This window comes from Panthera tigris, chromosome B2 (assembly GCF_018350195.1).
Source record: "Panthera tigris isolate Pti1 chromosome B2, P.tigris_Pti1_mat1.1, whole genome shotgun sequence".
NCBI classification, from domain to species: domain Eukaryota; kingdom Metazoa; phylum Chordata; class Mammalia; order Carnivora; family Felidae; genus Panthera; species Panthera tigris.
The window spans coordinates 90,164,143-90,185,293 of record NC_056664.1 but is presented as its reverse complement, the minus strand read 5'-3'; the positions used below and the strand labels follow the sequence as shown (position 1 = coordinate 90,185,293).

Sequence of the window (21,151 nt, the reverse complement as noted above, 5' to 3'; positions counted from 1 at the left end):
GTTCGAGCCTGGTGTCAGGCTATGTGCTGACAGCTGAGAGCATGGAGCTTGCTTTAGATTCTGTGTCTCCCTCTCTCTCTCTGCACTTCCCCTGCTCGCACTCTCTCTCAAAAATAAATAAACATTAAAAAGATATTTTAAAGACTGTGTGTTTTGGGGAAATAGATATTACCAATACTCATTTAAAAATTTGAAACCCTGAACAAATGTTTTCGATCTTTATTTCTAAGAGCCTGTAGTTATTTTCTTTTTCTTCAAATGTGGACTCATAACTTATCTTTTCTCTGATACCATGAAGATTATTTTCTAGTAAGATGTATGGATCCACTGCATTATATTTAACGAATGCAGTATATGCCTGTAGCATACTTTAACCAGAGATGTAATAATGGTATATAAATTAATTCCATTTTTGGTAAGAAATTAAGACTATTCTCTCATTTATTTATTTCCTAAAGTGATTTATCATTTATTTAGTAAAGGAGACTTAGGGATAAATCTACTTTCTGGGACTTTATAGGGAGTCATTGTGGTGTAGTAGAACTTTGTCTAGGAGTTACAAGACTGCTCTGAATCTTGTTTAATAAGTAAATACCTGTTTGATCTGTCCCAAATTATTTATCTCTGGGTCTCCATTTTAGCATCTGTAAGATGAAGCTAATTTTGTTAGGAAAGATTGAGATAATTTAATGGAAAAGTTCTTAGTAAGTTTAAGAAAAATCCCAAGGTGCAAAATATTTTTACAAAAGAATACATGTTTACAATGTTAGATATAAAGTGAGTTTGAAAATGAGAGTTCATTTTTATTCAGACCTCAGTAGTCCCAGCCCTGTTGAATTATTTGTAGAATTATCACAATTCCTAAATGATTCAAAACCCAAGTTCTGTAAGCATCATGTATAGACTAAGTAAAATGTAGATAAATGTTATTCAATTAATTAATTTTAAGCATTATTTAACTTATAGAAGTTTTTAGTCATGTATTTTCCTAAATAATAAAAGATTAATTATATGTCCCATACTGTTTTGTAAATTCTTTATAATCATACAAGTAGACTTTATACTTGAAGAAATCAGAAATAATAGCCATGTAAAATTGCTATTAGAAATAATAGCCATTGTAAAATTACTTTCACTCCTAAATTATTAGTCTTCCACACACCTGTGTAAGCATCAGATAAATTACTGAGGCAGTGTGGTATAGTGTAAAAACACTAGCCTGATATCACTGAGGCCTGGGTTTAGGTTAATTCAACAAATTTGTATTGAGACACCTGTTTTGGGGTATGAGCAGTGACAGAGTACAACACTGTTTCAATATTCATGCTCACCTTGAAAGAGGCAGTTAAGCTGGATTCTGAAACATGGGTAAAATTCCAACAATTAGAGGCCTTGGGGAAGGTTACATAAAGGTGTGGAGACAGGCATAGAATAGGACAGGACCTGGTTTTTGGATGTTAAGAAATTCTGAAGTTGGAAATGAATAATGGCGAGTGAGGATGGGAAAAAAGGATGGAGTCAGCTCCTGGGGTGACTTGGAAACAAAGTGTAGAAGTTTGGATTGAATATCAAGCTGTACTAGACTGCTTAAGATTTGTGATCAATAATGATTGTAGCAATGTTTTCAGGAAGATACTAGTATTACATTACTAACTTTATTCCTTAAGCTCAGACACTGACTTTGAGGTCTTCTGAAGATTAAAATTATTTTTTTTCTGCTCTCAGGCTATTCTTTGAATTCTATGACACAAATATAGGTTCTTTCCTTCTTTTATTTGGGAAAATCAGTGATGAGAAATTTATGCTTTAAAAAATAGTGGCAGCTCCTTTACTTACTCTTACTTTGGTAAGGAATTTACTTCTGGCCTTTAAACAATGGATTTTTTAAAAATGTTTTGTAATATTGGCTAAGTTTATTTGAAAAGATTCTATTATGTCCATCCTTGATATTATTAAATGTTTTTGAGTGAAAACTATATAAATCTATTTCTGGCCATCTGAGATTCACAGTACAAATTGGAAAGGAAGTTATAGATCTCCTGACGTTCTAGCTCCAAAAGTCTATAATTCAGATGTATTTTAAACCTTATTTGGGTTTATTTAACCCATGAAAACTGTTCAAAAAAATCACGCTTGGGGCGCCTGGGTGGCTCAGTCGGTTGAGCGTCCGACTTCAGCTCAGGTCATGATCTCATGGCCTGTGAGTTCGAGCCCCGCGTCGGGCTCTGTGCTGACAGCTCGGAGCCTGGAGCCTGCTTCGGATTCTGTGTCTCCCTCTCTCTCTGCCCCTCCCCTGCTCATGCTCTGTCTCTCTCTGTCTCAAAAATAAATAATAAAACATTAAAAAAATTTTTAAAAAATCACTTTTAAGTAAGTTTTTATGTAACACCCAAGTTGTTTTCAGAAAGAGGTAAAGAGTTGTTACTAGCGGGTTTCTCCTTTTTAGATAGAGAATGATTACTGATAATGATTTATTGACCTAATATTTTTCTTTGGGAATTTGGGAATAGACTTACAGGGATTTTTCTGCTCCTAAATTGTTTATCTTTATCAGTATACTTTCACTATTGGAAGTACCCAGAAGAATATTGGTAGTAGTTTTTTTTGAAGACAGTAACTTGAACTGTGATTCATTTGAGCTAATACTGTTTCTTTCATTTTCGAATAGTTGGAATAGATAATGGTAAAGAAGCAATTGAAAGTGCGGCTGCATTTCTCTTCAAGACATTTCACTTGAAGGACTCTGTTGGTCACAAGGAGACAAAGGCTATCAAACAGATGTTTGGTCCTTTTCCATCATCATCTGCCACTGCAGCTTGTAATGCTACTAATCGAATTATTTCTCATTTTCGTCAAGACAATCTTACTGCTCTTATCCAGATGACAGAAGAAGAATATGGTGATAGAATTTTATTTGGTAAAAATTTAGCATTTTCATTTGACATGCATGATTTGGACCACTTTGACGAACTGCCAATAAATGGTGAACCCCAGAAAACTATAAGCCTTGATTATAAGAAGTTTCTGAATGAACATTTTCAGGAGCAGTCTACACCAGAGCTCAAGCCTGTGGAAAAAACAAACGACTCCTTTTTGTGGTGTGAAGTTGAGAAGTACTTAAATGCAACTTTAAATGAAATGGCTGAAGCAACAAGAATAGAAGATCTTTGCTGTACCTTATACGATATGCTTGCTTCTGTTAAAAGTGGTGATGAACTTCAGAATGAGGTATAGTTGAAGTTATTGAAGTTTTATATTAATGTGAATTACTTTAGTAGCCTTTTAAAACATGGATAGTTAGCAAAGATGGTTTAATATTGTGCTGCTATAAATACGTAGCCAAATGGCTTATATAGTAGGCATGCGTGTCTTTCCACTTAGTAGTTATAGGAGGACTGTGAGTGTGATGAATAGCAGAAGACTCCGAGGACAAGGTGTTAAGATGTCCTCTTGTCCTGGTTATTGGGACAGTCCTGGTTAAATCTGTTGTCACATTATAATAATCAGCAGGGCCCCTTCTTCAAAAAGTGTATAGGTTTAAATAATAAGTCGTATGGCTACTCTACTAAAAAAGGTTAATGTTTGTATATTGTTTTAGATTTCTAAGAGTTCTTTGATGAAAATTTAATTTCAAAATATTAGACATTTAATATATTGAATGACTTACTGATTTAGAAAAATATTTTTCACTAGTTTCTATGTTTGAAAGAATAAGCTTTGAAAAACAGACTGATCCAGAAATAATTGGTCTGTTTTCTATTATGGAGTAAAGAACTGTCTTAATAAGTTTTTTATATCACACAAAGGAAAATGTTATTTTAATTACTTTCTATGCCATGATTTAGATATGTTACTCAAAATGATGAATTACAGCTACATAAAAGTTTATCTTAAGGTGTTGAGTTTTGCTGTCAATATTGGCATTATATTCCTTTCCTTTTATAAATTTAAAATGGCAATACAATTTTAATACTGGATAAATTGTGAGTAACATTTTTAATGAATTAAGAGAAGTGGCATATTGTTGTACAAAGGACACAGGCTTTGAAATCAGACAGTCCTTCCTTTCCCCTTTAAAATTGGTAGTAAGACTTTAGGTAATTGAATTTTCAGAGGCTGTTTTATTGTTGGGCTGTCTCCCAGGGCTATGAATGCAAAGATAATAGAATTGTTATAAACCTTAAATGAAGTATCATATGTGAAATGGTGAGTAGCATTTAGTAAATACTTACTACGTGGTAGCTGTGATTATTGTTATTATTTAAAAAAAAATTTTTTTAACATTTATTATTGAGAGACAGAGAGAGACAGACCATTAGCAGGGGAGGGGCAGAGAGAGAGAGGGAGACACAGAATCTGAAGCAGGCTCCAGGCTCTGAGCTGTCAGCACAGAGCCCAACGCAGGGCTCGAGATCATGGCCTGAGCCAAACTTGGACGCTTAACGGACTGAGCCACCCAGGTGCCCCTGTTATTATTATCTTAAATCACATGGAGTATCAGTCAGGAATACAGAAAAAAATACTAGTTATTTTTTCTTTTACAGAGAAAATTACTTAACAGATATTGGAGGACTGAATCCATGGCAATGATATTATGACTTTAGGTTGGAAATAAGTTATTGTTATTGTATTGTTTTGTTATTGTATTGTTAGTTCTGTGATCAGTCTCATTTATCTTGACTTTTTTACAATTTAATTTATATTGTGGTGGTCTACCTTCATAAATGGATTTTTTTAACATTCTGAAAATAATAGTATTGTTTTAAAAATTGTGATTTATAAAGAAAATTCTATTGATACTTATCATAATTGAATACATAGAAGTTTTCTTATTATAATTATAGTAAACCAAAGATTATAAATGTATAACTAATTTTATTTTTGAGTTAGCAGAAAAAAAAAAACTATTCTTTTCACTTTTGAATATCGACAGTGAAGTTTGTTATTTCTTATTTCCTTGCCACAGTTTTTAAGTAGTAATTGAACCTGATTGTTGGAGGGAGAATGTTTCTTAGTTCCTAAGATTTTTTTTTTCATAGTCTACCTCATTACAAGGTCATACTGAATTCATGCATCTATCCATTCATATACTTGTATGCTTACCATATATGAAGTACAGTGCTAGTTATTGGACATAAAATGATGAATTAAGATAGCCACCTTTTCTCAGGAAATTAATTGTTCAGTAGGAGGAGACATATTATTAAGTAAGTGTACTCAAATACCACAGGTATTGTGATATTACAGCTGACCCTTGAGCAACACAAGGTATTAGGGGCACTGACCCGCTGCACAAAGGTCCACTGTAACTTTTGATTTCCCCTCCCCCCCAGCAAACTTAACTACTAATAGCCTACTGTTGACTGGAAGCATTACTGATAACACAAAAAGTCAATTAATAACATATTCTGTATATGTATTATATACTATATTCTTGTGATGAAGTAAGCTAGAGAAAAGAGAATGTTATTAGGAAAATCATAAGGAAGAGAAAATACATTTACAGTAATGTATTAATTGAGAAAAAAGCCCACATATAAGTGAACCCACACAATTCAAACCCGTATTGTTAACAGGTCAACTGTATATAGAGAGAAAATAGGGGGATAAAAGAACCAGTCATAGATTGTGTGGAGAGCTTAGTATGGTAGGCAAAGTATTCATAGAGGAGGTTAATCTTGAGCCAAGTCTTTTTTTTTTTTTCAATTATTTTTATTTTTTAATATAATTTATTGTCAATTTGGCTAACAGTGTGTAAAGTGTGCTCTTGGTTTTCAGGGTAGATTCCTGTGGTTTATCGCTTACATACAACACCCGGTGTTCATCCCTTCTCAATGCCCATCACCCATTTTCCCCTCTCCCCCACCCCCCCATCAACCCTCAATTTGTTCTCTGTATTTAAGAGTCTCTTATGGTTTGTCTCCCTCCCTCTCTGTTTGCAACTATTTTTCCCCCTTCCCTTCCCCATGGTTTTCTGTCAAGTTTCTCAAGATCCACATGAATGAAAACATTTGATATCTGCCTTTCTCTGACTGAGTTACTTCACTCAGCATAATACCTTCCAGTTCCATCCATGTTGCTGCAAATGGCACGATTTCATTCTTTCTCATTGCCCAGTAGTATTCCATTCTATATATAAACCATATCTTATTTATCCATTCATCAGTTCATGGACACTTAGGCTCTTTCCATAATTTGGCTATTGTTGAAAGTGCTGCTATAAACATTGGGGTACATGTGCCCCTATGAATCAGCAATCCTGTATCCTTTGGATAAATTCCTAGTAGTGCTATTTCTGGGTCATAGGGTAGTTCTATTTTTAATTTTTTGAGGAACTTCCACACTGTTTTCCAGAGTTGCTACACCAGTTTGCATTCCCGCCAACAGTACAAGAGGGTTTCTACACATCCTTACCAGCATCTGTTGTTTCCTGAGTTGTTAATTTTAGCAACTCTGACCGGTGTGAGGTGATATCTCAGTGTTGTTTTGATTTGTATTTCCCTGATAATGAGTGACGCTGAGCATCTTTTTATGTGTCTGTTGGCCATCTGGATGTCTTCTTTAGAAAAGTATCTATTCATGTCTTCTGCCCGTTTCTTCACTGGATTATTTGTTTTTCAGATGTTGAGTTTGGTAAGTTCTTTATAGATTTTGGATACTAATCCTTTATCCAAATCTTGAGGCAAGTCTTAAAATATACTAGATTTAACTTCTTCAAGTGGACCAGAAAGGTAGGGAACATATTTGAAATGTGAGCAAGAACATGGTGTGTTTAAAGAGCTGTAATCTATGTAGTGAGGGTGGAGATGTAAGCGGAATGTGGTTGAGAGACAAGCGGGGGTGGGAGGGGGGCGGTAGATGAGTAAGGGTCAAATAAAGTAAGGCCTTGTACACCTTGTTGAGGTGTACGGTTAGCCACTCTACAAACCAATAGATACACCTTGTATGGTCTGGTTTATTGATTTTTCAGTGTTTAATGGACAGTTTGACATGTACCAGTGGCTTGAGTAGTGGAGTTTTAAATGATTCATGTGGTGTTTTGGTTTTTTTAACTGTGAATGAAAATAAACAATTATTAAGATAAGGTTTATTTTATAGGATAAGTTATTCATAGTTTATACATTCGATTCCTTCCTGGGAAATTGTACTTTGTTATAGCAAATTTTCCTTATAATTTTGAAGTGATGCTTCAATAGAAAAATACTGTTTCATTACAATCACTCTTGACCAGTGTTATTTTCACTTTAAGGCGTGCTATACATTATGTGTTGTCTATTGACTTTTAAATTTCTCTTCTTTAAACCTGGAAAGAATGTAATTAAAAGAGTAATCAGTTTATGTGATAGCATGGTTAATTTCCATTTCTTTTTGAAGTTTTAGTTGACTCGGTGGAATAGTAATATTTAAATAACCATGCTCTGTGCTGTTGCTCTAGAAATTTAGCAGAACCATGGGGAAATATTTTTACATGTAATGTAAAAGGGGTATGTAAAAAACTATGTCTATGCTGAAGGCATTTTTCTTCCTTAACATAGGATTTCCCAATTCTGAATTTAGTTTATTGACCTAACGACTGGTCAGTAAAGCAGTTTTTAAGAATTGGCTATTTAAAGTTTATTTTCCCAAGACCTTTATGTTATTGTTGAACTAGTGTTGGAAGGATGGAAATAAAAAGTGTGTGCATATGATGACATTTAGCACAAAGATGCAAGAGAGAGGTTCTAGTCTGAAACATGTGGAGAGAAATAATGCTAATGACAATAATATTAACAATAATGGCAACATTTGAGTGCCTACTGTTTGACATAAGGCATTAAGTTAAATGCTTTATGTGCATCATTTCATGTAATCCTTAACAGCAGTGCTGGATTAAAAACTGTTAGAAACATGTCTAAAGCACTGAAAAGGTTACACTTGGAGACACTTCACTTCCCCGCCCATAAGTGATTAAACAGAAAAAAAAATCATACTAAAGTGAATATAGAAAGTCTAATAAAATTTCTTTTGTACTAATTTGTAGTTAAGGTGATGGCTTTTTCAAACATCAAATTCTTTAAAAAAGTTTTTTTTTCATTGTTACCTCTGCTTTGCTGGTACTTTGTGTGTGTGTGTGTGTAAATTTCAGTTTGTTAACATACACTCCAATATTGGTTTCAGGGGTAGAATTCAGTGATTCATCACTTACATACAACAACCAGTGGTCATCAACAAATGCCCTCCTTAATCCCCATCACCCATCTAGCCCATCTCCCACCCGTCTCCCTCCATCAACCCTCAGTTTGTTCTCTATCATTAAGAGTATCTTATGGTTCATTTCCCTCCCTCCTATTTCCCCCGCCACCCCATTCCCATATGTTCATCTCTTTTGTTTCTTAAGTTTCACATATGAGTAAAATTATATGATATTTGTCTTTCTCTGATTGACTTATCTCGCTTAATATAATACAGTCCAGCCCATCCATGTTGTTGCAAATGTTAAGATTTAATTCTTTTTTAATGGCTGAGTAATATTCCATTGTATATATATACCACAACTTCTTTATCCATTCATCATTTGATGGACATTTGGGCTCTTTCCATAGATGGCTATTGTTGATAATGCTTCTATAAACATTGGGGTGTTGGTACTTGAAGGAAATATTTTGTTGGCTTCATGTGTTATTGCTTATTAGGAGGATGTAGCTATTTTATGGAAATGTTAGGAAATTTCTCCAAGGTTACAAAATAGTGAATCCAGGATTAAATTCAGACATTCTATCTCCACTGTAGTGTACTTTCTTCACCAAGAAATAAATCTGTACATTTTTCTGTATTTGGTGCTTTGAAACATAAAACATTTTAAAGATATTGAGGAATCTTTGGCATTTACTCTAATTCACAATTTCTTTAGAAACAATGTTTTTCCCTTTTAGAGAGTTCCAAATATGGAATTGGCTGAAGTAAGAGAAAAGGATGAAACCTTATTAAAGATGAGTTTTAGTATTTCTGCAGATAATTAGTTACATTTGAAGTACTTATATGTATTTGTGACTGTTGTACTAATAAAATAGCTTACTTCTTAGATTTCCCAGTACCATCTTCTTTATATTCCGTACCCGGCACCTCTACGGGCTTTTCTTCTTTTAACCTCTCACTCCTAGTAATCTCTCTGTTAAGGCCACACTCGTTATAATTAAGCCTTAGAATTTGATTGGGCTGGAGAGTCGTTAGCCTTCTTTATGCTCTTGAGATATACTTATTTTATATATTTATTTATTTAGAAAATGTTCACTTTTCAAATGTTTATATATTTATTTTGAGAGACACAGAGAGCCCACACGTGTGTACATGCCTGAATGGAGGAGGTGCAGAGGAAGAAGGAGAGAGAGACTCCCAAACAGGCTCCACCCCATCAATGCAGAGCCTGATAAAGGGCTTGATCTCAAAAACTGTGAGATCATGACCTGAGCTGAAGTCAGGAGCCAGATGCTTAACTGACTAAGCCACCCAGGTGTCCCTTTAAAATATTTATTTTAGCCATTAGCATTTTAGCATTTTAGCCATCAGAAGTAAATAAGACTTGAATGTTCCATGTTATTTTCTTCATGAGGACTCAACCTGATTGGTACAGATATCTTCCTGTTGTTGATGTTCCATAACCAGAATTGCAGCAATAGGTTTAGTCCTAGTGGGATCATATAATGAACTTTCAACAGAGACTTTACCTTTAAAAAGTAGTAACAGCAAGTCTACTACGTTTTCAGTGCCAATTATGTGTGGACCTGGACCAGGCTGTCTCTTTTGACATAACCAGTTTCTTCATAGTCCTGCATGGTAGCGGTAGAATCCTCTGTGTAAAGGTGGAAAACGAAACAAAGCAAAACTGAGGCCCATGTGTTTCCTAAAGTCATAAAGCAAGATATTGGTAGAAATTTGGGGACTTTTTCTGAGCCTAGGCCTGCTGTTCCATCTAGTATGCCATCAGATTCTTTGAAGAGAAGGCCACTGACTGATCAGACTCTTTGAATGAATTTCTTTTCTTACAAAGCTGGGTCAAATTCTGTCCCTGTTTGCTTACTTGTGGTTGACCATAGGCAGATTCCTAAGCCTTTATGAATGTCAGCTATTTGTAAAATATTTTCTTAGAAATTTTGCTTTGGGGAATTGTGAGATAATATATATGAAGTACTTAGCGTAATGTTTCACAGATTATAGGCTCTCAAATGTTAGTTTCTTGTCTTTCATATTAATGAGCATCATAAATTTATGCATATCAAAGTTTTATTAGAGTGTATACACTATAGATCAGCATATAAAATTTTATCTATACCTTGTAGAGATGTTTCAAGTAATAAAATAGCTTAAAGGCTAGGTCTTAATTCAGATAATTATTTTTACAACTTTTTTTTCTATTTTGCTTTTGTAAGTCTTACTAATCCTAAAGAAAATCTTTTTAATTAATTTTTTGAAGTGGGTTCTGATTATCAGTCCTGGATAAAATAGAAAAGATGTTAATAGAAAAACACTTGAGAATATTGGACACCTATTAAAGATGTATCAGAGTATACATATCTTTTGGTACTCTTTGAATATTAAATGCTATTTGCAGAGTTATCAATGCTGATGTAAATATTGATAGAGTTATTGTGTAATCAGTTCTTAGGAAAAGTGAATTTTGAGTTGTATTGATATGATCATAGTTTGCTTTTGTGCATATGGGGCTTAGTCTTTATAGCATTTGTGATTTGACATTTGCTGTTAGCATTATCTCTTGACTCTTTGCAGATGGTGTTACTTGACCCATGCAAGTTCATTTCTGAATTTAACCCTGTTCCAGACATGTGCCTGATCCCAAGGAATAGGAGTTATTATTATGAGTTTTATATTATATATATAAATTATATATATTTTTTTAATATGTATTTGCAGTATAAATGATTCCAACATTCTTTGAAATTTTGGTGTAGAATAATTAGCATGGATTAATACAGTGGTTCTTGGGAATATTTTGTTCTCAAAACTCCTTTACACTCTTAAAAATTACTGAGGACCTCTTAGAACTTTTCTTTATGTTGTTTATCAATATGTTCTATCGATATATTAGAATGTATTATTAATACATTAAATGACTTAATAAGTATTATAAATTAATACTAAATCTATTAATATAAGAAAAATCTCTTATATTAATAATAATACTTAATCTGTTGTATTAATATAAGTAACATGTTTATGAAAAAACTTTTCTAAAATAAAAACATACAAGTTTGAAGAATGGCACTGTGTTACATTTTACCAAATTATTTCAATGTCTAGCTTAATAGAGGACAACTAGATTCCCATATGTGCTTCTGTATTCAGTCTGTTCTGATGTACATTATGTAGCCTCTGCAAAACTCAACTCACTTTATTATACTCATGGGAGGATGAGAATGAAGGAGGGAAAATAATATTTTAATAAACTATTATACTAATATTAAATTTATTACATTAAATAATAATGTTATTTATTTTTAATAATAATTTTGACTCCATGGACCTCTTAAAAGGATCTTAGAGATTTCAGACCACACTTTGAGAACCACTGATTTAATGTATATACTACAATTTAACAAGGAGGATATACTGATGGTTTTGGTACCTAGAACACAGGATTTAAAATTTTATTGTGCTGAATGATACCATTAATGCTTCATGAAAAGATTTTTCATCTATTTGATGTTGTACATTCTTCTTGGTAGCTTTAGCACTGCTGAACAGTAAGAAGGACACTGATATCAACCAGGTTGGAAATGAAATAGTGTCTTTTCAGTTATGAGGACCAACTATGTGTTACTTTTTCTATAGTCTTTCCACCAGTGAACAGAAAAGCCCTTCCTCCAACCAACTTTGAACAGAGAGCTGTCACTGGGTGAAATTATTATTTTAAGACATAGAGAATCTTTAGAGTCATAGAATTTTTCCACCCCATGTAGTATTTGTGGATCTAGTGTTCCATCAAAATGATGGTGCCAGTATGATGAGGTCTACTTATTCTAATGAAGATTTTATATTTTTCAAAAGGCATCCTGTCCTTTTCTTGAATAATTCTTTCATAATTTCCTTGTTTTGTTGAACTCATTCCATTTCTGTTGTATCTGCCATTTCGTCCTGAATTTGTACAGTGAGGCAACAAAATTGTGGGTGTCTACTCTTTTATATGACTGTTTTAGACATATGACAGCAGTTACATTTTCTCTTCCTTACCTTTTTTTCTTTTAAATATAAAACTCTTTCAGTTTTTCTCTATGTTGACATTAATCCATTATCAACTTTGCATACAGTTGTTCAGTGCTCCATAGATATACCAGTATTGACTTGTAGAATGCTTTCATCATCTTGTCTTAAAGGATATTACTTTCAGCTACTTTGCCAGTCTATAAACGGTTAACCTAATAATCTCACAGGAAAATGAATTAAGACTATTTTGTCATGACTTTGTTTACTGAATCCTGTTCTTTTTTGTTGTTACATTACCATGTGTGAATTTTAAGCTTACAGTTAAGTAGTTTTCACAATCCATCATTTTTATCTTTTTTGTTTTCTTTTTTAAAATAAGGGAATTTTGCCTTTCTCTGGTACTTGTGTTTTTCTTCATTATTTCTCAGAGATAGTAGTGATTATACTTAAAATTCTTGCCTGTTTAATAGAAAATGGTATCTCAGTATTTAACTACATTTTGTATTACAACTGAGGTTACATTTTTTTTCATATACTTGGAGGCCTCTTACTCTTTTCTTGTGAGAATTGCCAAGTTTTAATTTGATGAAGCTATTTTTTTTATTTATAAGAAAATTTATAATGAGATTAAAAACATTTTTACAGATGTTTTAAGTGTTCAGGTAGGCAAATCTATTCATCTTTTTACATAGGAATCTTCCTTTGGTGTTAGACTGCTTAGAAAGGCAGTCCCTAAGACATGATTGAACCTCCCATGTTTTTGAACTTTTTTTTTCATTTTTAGCCTCACTGGTTTTTATAGAATGTTATTTGGATAAGATGTCTCTTTTCTCTGTATTTGATTTACGGACACATATCTAAATATGTCCATATTGCATACTCTAAAATGATATAGCCATTTTCTCCCAAGGGTTCTTGTCACTTCCACATTGTTTACTATTTTAGGTTTTTCCTTCCTATGTTCACTTGATAAATGGTGAAATTTTCATGAGGAAAAATCAAGAATCATTTGTTCTACTTTGAGCTGAATGTAAAATTGAGGAAAGCTCAAGATAAGTGAAGTATTTCACCTATTATGTCTGTTGAGTTACATAATCTATACTGGGAAGGCACTAGGTATATTTTGTATTATCTTGGTTGTGTGTTTCTTTTGTTCCTCTACGTATGGCTACAGTTGTTAGAATGATGTTAGATGTTAGAATGACTGTGACATGATAAAATCGGTAAATATAAATTTATATCCTCGTAACCAGGAATACTGTTAATTCCAGATAGGAAAATCCGGTTTAGCAGCTGCATTTGTTTAAAGAAAAAAAATTGTTTTTTCTTAACCAGTGGCTATTTCCTGCTTTATTTTTTGGCCACGTTTAGGTTTTAAATGTATATATTACTCCAATAAGAAAACAATGATGTCAAAAATCCATTTGTTTTAGTTAAAAACACAAAACAAAAACCTATTGTAGGTGAATGAATGTCCCCCTGTTGGGCAAAACTCTATCCCCACTTGTTAGCAACTTGTAGTTAAACTCACAGTGAAGACTTTTAAATACTCGCTGTTTATAATCTGTGGCAGTAACAGATTTCAAACCATTTTGCTCTTCATTGGAATGGTTACTCAAAGTGAGACATTTTGCCAAGTTTCATACTTGCTCTCTTATTTTCTGTTTGGCACTGTTTGAGTATGCATTCATTCATTCATTAATTGTCTAATGTGTGTCAAATACTCTTAGGTTTTAGGAGACAAAAAGAAATCTAACAAAGTTTAATCAACCCACTCTCATTACCTTGTATTTAAAAGGGAAATGGAGCTCCCAGATGGCTGGGTCAGTTAAGCATCCAACTTTGGGCTCAGGTCATGATCTCGTGGTTTGTGAGATCGAGCCCACATCTGGCTGTCTGCTGTCAGCACAGAGCCTGCTTTAGATCCTCTGTCTCCTTAGCTTTTGCCCCTCCCTGCTCTCTCGCATGCTCTCTCTCTTTCAAACATAAATAAACATTAAAAAAAGGGATGAGGTGCCTGGGTGGCTCAGTTGGTTAAGTGTCCAGGTTCAGGTCATGATCTCATGGTTCATGAGTTTGAGCCCCGCACTGGACTCTGTGCTGACAGCTCAGACCCTGGATCTTGCTTTGGATTCTGTGTTCCCCTGTATGCCCCTTCCCCGCCCACTCTCTTTCTCTCTCTCAAAAATAAGTAAACGTTAAAAAAGCAGAAATAGACAAGCAAATTATGTTTGGTATAGTGAATAGTATTATGACTAATTTGGGAGAGCACATACATTTTATATACTGAGAGATATCTATAATATATTGATATGGGAAATAAGTAAGATAATGCATTTTATTAGTAAAATAAAGGATAAATTTCTGTTCAAATAATATTTGAGATTAATAAAAACATTTTAGATATTTCAGTTGTCAGCTTATAAACATAAATGACTATAGATTTAGAAATTGCTCTGAGTATTCACTTGAATATTTAATATTTAATACATTAAATTGTTCAGCTTTATATATACACGTTTGCACACATATATACACATACATAATGGCTGTAAATTTGTTTAAGGAAATTAAAATCAGCGTGTTTTCTAAGGATCAGGCTATCAATTTGCCATGAAAATGTAAAGTAAGCTATTAAATATACAGTGGTACCTAACTGTAACCTTACACACATCTAATTAATTATAGCATGTGAGGAATAAATAGGTTCACATTTCAAGTAGTTTTAATTAAGTTATAAGTGACCTTGGTTTTAGCTCTGTGTTAGATTAAGTACCTGTAAATAATGAATATTAGTTATTCTGAAAACATAATTAATCTAATTCTCTGCAATGCAACAACAATTTGCGTAATACATTTTTCTTGAGAGAAAAATAAATTCTAAATAAATGCTGTCCTAATTTTCATGGCCTTTTTTATGTATTTAAGATTTTATTTTGGAGTGTATGAATATTTAATAATCTTTTATGCCACAAACTAAGAATAATTTACAGTGTTATTAACACACTCTGCTTTATGTAATTATTCTAATACTCAATTCCACATGGACTGTTAATTCAAAGCTTTTTTCAGTTGCTTCACTTTTAACATTTTGTTTTATCATATTTCATTATTCTTAGTTTTTAATATGCACACCTTTTTCATTTGACATACAAATCTAAAATAGCTTATTATCTCAAAAGAAGATGTTCTCTAAATTAAATATAGTTTTTCTTTAGATACTGTACTTACTATAATATATAATGTATGCTGTTTAGTACATACAGTGGAGATGCAGATACATCCTTAATTTTTAAAATGAGAGTATAATTAAGAAAGAAAACACCTGGATTTACTTTCATTTATGAGAATGTGAATGCCTCCTTTTTTTCTTGAGGCTTTATTACATGGGCACTGGTGCATTATATGGTTTTTCCCATCCTCCTGGTATGTTTAGAATCCCAGTCTGACTAGAGGATTTGTAAATTATGCTGTTTTAATACCTTACTTCATAAAATAAACTTCTGGAGCTTTCTTTTTCTGTTTGCAAACAGTTTCTATAAGAAATGATTATCTCTTTCTCTGGCCTGTTGTCTTTTTGGAGGGCAGACTTTAATTAGCAATTCACATTTTACAGTAGTTGGCTTATTCAGATTTTTTATTAGTTAAATCAAGTTTAAAAATTATATATATATTTTATGGAACTAGCCATTTTATGTGAGTACTCAAGCTTTTAGCTCTAAAGTTATTTATAATGTCTTTTATTTAAAAAAAAAAGATGTTTACATTGGTTTTTAGTTGTATTGTCCCTTTCTTTCTATCTGCCTTTTCTCTATTTTCTCTTTATTATTAGGGGAATGTTAGTTTTGTTTTCAGAGAACCACTCTTGGGTTTGTTGTTCTTCTCTTTGTTTTTCTCCCCACATATGCTTTGTCTCTTATTAATATAGCATGTATTAGTTTTAAACAATAAGAGGTGTCAGTTTTCCAACCTTTAGATACATGAGGGTTGGGACAAGCTCCGTGACTTTCTAGTTACACCCAGTTATAACAGATGTATTTGTTTCACAATGGAAATGGGTTTCTTTAAAATTTATAATCTGTTTACAGCTACTTGTTTTCTTATGCTATCAGTAACAATCATGATAATATTTGAAACATTCTAAAAATATAAGGGGATCTCAAGGACATTTTATTGTATTTGAACAATGAGAGATCCCAGTGAAAAATTCCAAAAGAGATGTGTATTTTATAACCTGATGACTAATGCTGATAGAAAATGATCTCATATTGATCTTTTTATTACTTGTTTTCTTCACAAAGATTCGTTTATATATGTAAGGCATTTTTAAAAGGTAGTTTTCGTTTAAACCACAAGTAGGATAATCATTCAACTTTGCAAATATTTATCAACATTAAGAGAATAGTCACTTTGATAATAGGCATATAATTCTTTTTTTTTTCCTTGAATCCTATATCATCTTTTAAAAAAAAATAATGGACTTTTTAAAGACCAAGTTTTAAGCTTACAGAAAAATTAAGCAAAAAGAATAGAACATCAATATACCCTCTTTTGTTTCATAAATTCTTTTTAATGGAAGCATCTGCTCTGTTGATCTCGGAGCTTCATAGTATTACTTATTGTAAAGTCCTCGTCACATTTAAGGTCTTCTGGAATGACTTTAAGTTCCTTGTTGATTTTGTTGCCTATTGTTTTTAGGATAAAATTTCTTCATATGTTTTGGAATTTTAATTCTTATGCTGATGCCAATTTATAATTTCTCTCCCTGTATCCCCCCTACTCCCTGTCTTAAGATTTTTGCAGTAGCTGTGGCCCCGAGTGCCATTTTGGTAGTAGTTATTTTCAGCCCCTCTCATGAACAGCACAGCCCTATTCCCTTGTGCTGGCTTCAGCTAAGCCTAGCTTCCATGTTGCATGGGGCATTTCTCATTTAGACTATCCCATTTAGACTATCCCAGGAGCCAAACTCCTGGCCATGCTGTCCAGAACTGGAACCCAGCTTGTTACGTCATCTCTTCCTAATGCTTTGCCTTTTTTGCTTAATGTTTGGCCCAAGGAGATATTTTTCTTGCTTTTAAGTTTGAAATGTGTCTTTTCTGTTTTTCTGTTTTACTAGAAGAGGCACTTTAAAGCATGAATTTTGTGTCACTGTTTCTTATTCATCTTAATTGCTAATACTTGTTCTTTCAGAAGGTAGTCTCCTTCCTATCTTAAGCATGAAGGAGAAGAGATTTTTTTCAAGGTAATTTTAAGAAGTTTAAAAGTAAAATCTATTTTAGTGTATGTAGCGTTTTTGTTGTTGTTTTTTTTGTTTTTGTTTTTTTTTTTTAAAGGAGAAATAACTTGTTATCCTTATAGGATCATCATATTTTTTATTGTGGCAAACTATTTAAGGTTTTAGCTATTTAAGAACAATATACAAATTGAAAACAGTAGAGTAACTAAATTCAGTGACCAATAAAAACTTATTCAATTGTTATTTCTATTTAGGGTTAAAGTTGAAATGTTGATTTCGTTCAAGGTAAAGGAAAATTGATCATCATTGTTATGTTGTTTTAATAAGAATAACAACTATATATATATAGCCTGTATAAGTATTATGATGATTCTGGGAAAAAACAAAAACCCCAAGCCAGGAACACACTGCTTATATTATTGTAAATATTTGCTCTATTTTACTACTTTTAGCCCTGTCTCTAGTTTTATATGAGTAGTGGTTCTCTTATCTTTGTTGCTTATGCATTTTGTATATCAGTTGATACATAGAAAAAGTTATGTGTGATATACTATTCTTGGGGATTGAACTTCTATGTAGAGAATTTAGTGCCTTGCAAATCCCTGAAACAGAAAGGACCCCTAATCAATGTTGTGATTTTTATTGCCTGTACCAATAAGGAAGAGGCTAAACATTGTTTGCATATTACCAGCCTATATGAAATGTAATAAATAATTTTCATACAAATATTAAATGTGTATATGAGCAATCATAGGTATTGCTTTCTATGAAAAATGTTCCTTTTCTCTTGATACACAAAGAAATAAGCTTACTTAAAGAGTAATATTTCACCCAGTTCCTCCATTTTATAAATCTGGTCATTTAGAGGCTCAAACAAATTTTTAATTTCTGTGGGTTAGCTGCTGTTCTCTTTTGTAAGTAGCTGCTGTTTTCTTTCATAAAAGGCTACATATTGTATGATTGTAACTATATGACATACTGGAAGAAGGGAAACTCTGAAGATAGCCAGATCAGTGGTTGCTAGGGGTTGGGAAGGGAGAAAGAGATGAATTGGTGGAGCACGGGGAAGTGGATCTATTCTGTATGAAACTATTAATGGTAGAAATGTCATATAGTCATTATGCATTTGCTAAAACTTGTAAAATGTACAACACAAATATAAACTGATGTAAAACCATGGACTTTAAAAAATCTAATTTGGTAGTCAATATGATACAACTAGACATAAATTATGGTATGTAAATATAGTCTATCTAGCACTCACCTGACCATTTTACAGTAGAATCAAAATATCTTCTAAGCCAGTGCTTTCTTTTTGCAATGATTGAAATATTCTGTTTGCTCTCCAACATGGTAGCCACTCGTCACTTGTGGCTGTTGAGTCTCTTGAAGTATGGCTAATAGGACTGATAAATTGTATTTTAAATTTATAATTATTTAGAATGTAAAGATACGATGTGGGATGCCTGGGTGATTCAGTCGGCTAAGCATTGGACTTCAGCTCAGGTCATGATCTCATGGTTATTGGGTTCAAACCCTGCATCAGGCTCTGTGCTGGCAGCTCGGAGCCTGGAGTCTGCTTCAGATTTTGTATCTCCTTCTCTCTCTGCCCCTCACCCACTCATGCTCACTCTCTCTCTCTCAAAAATAAATAAACATTAAAAAATTAAAAAAAAAAAGATATCATGTGGTTAGTGGCTACAATATTAGGGAAGTATCTAAACTAGACAAACAAGATAGAGAAATGTCAGTGATTAATACAGTTAGGTGGCATTAATAGTTTATTGAAAACCTTTATCATAAATATTGGTCCATTAACAATTTGGGATCAGTTCTTTATTTCTTTTTCTTATTCTTTATTCTTTTTACATTTGCCCTATCCTCAGCACTTTAATTGATAATTTGCATAAAAGCATAGTTTTAATTGAACTTAGGTTCAGGGTAGTGTTTACTGATATGACAGATGCCCAAATATGGATTTACAAAGCTATCAAAAGACTAAAAAGAAGAAGCAGGAAGAAAGTGAACTTTATAAGCAATCCATTTGAATTCTGCCTTTACTAATTATAAAAAATACAGGATATGGAAAGCTTGGACTACTAGGAATTCATGTGGTAAAAACCTAAAACCAAATGTTTTGGCTACACATTCAGTTTGAGTTAATAGTGTGATGTTGTGACTGACTTCGGCTATGTTCAGAAAAGTTGAACATCTAGTTCAAAATTCTTGTAATCTCTGTGATCTGCCCTGATAAAATTATATTTGAAATATTATGTTCAGTTTTGGTTTATGATGCTGTTTTTTTTAAAGTTTCAATAAAAGGTACGTTTGTAAAGGAACGTGGATAAAGAATTATGTAGAAACCAAGTTATATGACTAATAGTAAGGAATTGATGTATATTTACCTGGGAAAGAAAGGACCTGTGGGTAAAATGTGACTAGTACTTTGCTTTATCTTTAGATATTTGAAAGGCTGTCTTATAGAATGTTACTAAGATCATTCTCTGTAACCCAGAGAACACAGCTAGAATGATAGATGAAAGAATAGAGAGGCTGATTGGGCTCAATATAAGAAAAGATTTTTTTTTAAATTTTTTTTAATGTTTTTATTTATTTTTGAGACAGAGAGAGACAGAGCATGAACGGGGGAGGGTCAGAGAGAGAGGGAGACACAGAATCTGAAACAGGCTCCAGGCTCTGAGCTATCAGCACAGAGCCCGACACGGGGCTTGAACTCACAGACCGCAAGATCATGACCTGAGCCAAAGTCGGACGCTCAAACGACTGAGCCACCCAGGCGCCCCAGAAGAGATTTTTTGATAGTGTGTTTGCTAGCAGTGGCATGAATTATCTTATAAGATAGTTTGTTGCTGGCAGATGTATGCTGGATGTTCATCAGCTAGGAAATAATTGTCAGTTAACAGCAATAAGTATTGAGCGTTTATTGCCAAATACCGTGCTGATTTCTTTTAACAGATGAGAAAGCTAACGCTCAGGAGCTTAAGAAAGTTGCCAGTAGTCCTATAGCTAGGAATTGACAGAACTGATAACTAAAGTTAGTTCTCTCTGAATGTAAGCCCATGTTCTCAACTGTCCTCCTATTCTTCTTCCCATTACTAATCATTGCTTTTACGAGAGCTTTGTTTAGTTATCCTCTAATGTCCCTTCCAAATGCGTAGATGACCACATTGTAGTTTTTTGAAAAAGTGTATGTAAAAGATGACTATGAGGAAGAATGATCTGGCTCTAATATGTAGCAGATTGAAGTAGAGACCTACTGGTCGTTGGCAGGAAGATTAAGGAAGCTGTGATCTGACCAATTATTGATTGAAGCATTGTTTCAAACTTAATGCTGTTTTTTACAGAGCACCACAATATATTGTGTTTAACTTCACAATTGAACCAAGAACAGTTTCACAGTAGAAATTAAAGTTAGGATATGTGTATGCACATATTACAATCATGAGCATACTTTCTTAAAAACATGTTGACATAAATATGCATATCAGATGTTTTTAATATTTGTTGTGTTCATTTATTTCTTAACAGTAGTTGATTTTTAGATATGTTTGTAGTGTTTTCATTTAATTATTTCCTATTATGATTGTTTTTAAGTGATAAATATATCAGTGTTGTATATAATTAGCAAAAATTTATTAAATACTTCTTCAGATACAGGGGAAATATATGCTTTAATTTTTTTTAATGTTTATTTAT

General features: G+C 33.0%; 1 protein-coding gene across 1 annotated transcript in view; it reads left to right on the top strand.

Moving 5' to 3' along the window:
- Positions 1–21,151, top strand: part of ASCC3 (activating signal cointegrator 1 complex subunit 3) — a 353,465-nt gene that overhangs the window by 34,099 nt on the left and 298,215 nt on the right. Inside the window, exon 4 of the mRNA XM_042986876.1 lies at positions 2,669–3,228. Coding sequence (XP_042842810.1) covers positions 2,669–3,228 — 560 coding nt within the window. The remainder of the gene's footprint in view (positions 1–2,668; positions 3,229–21,151) is intronic.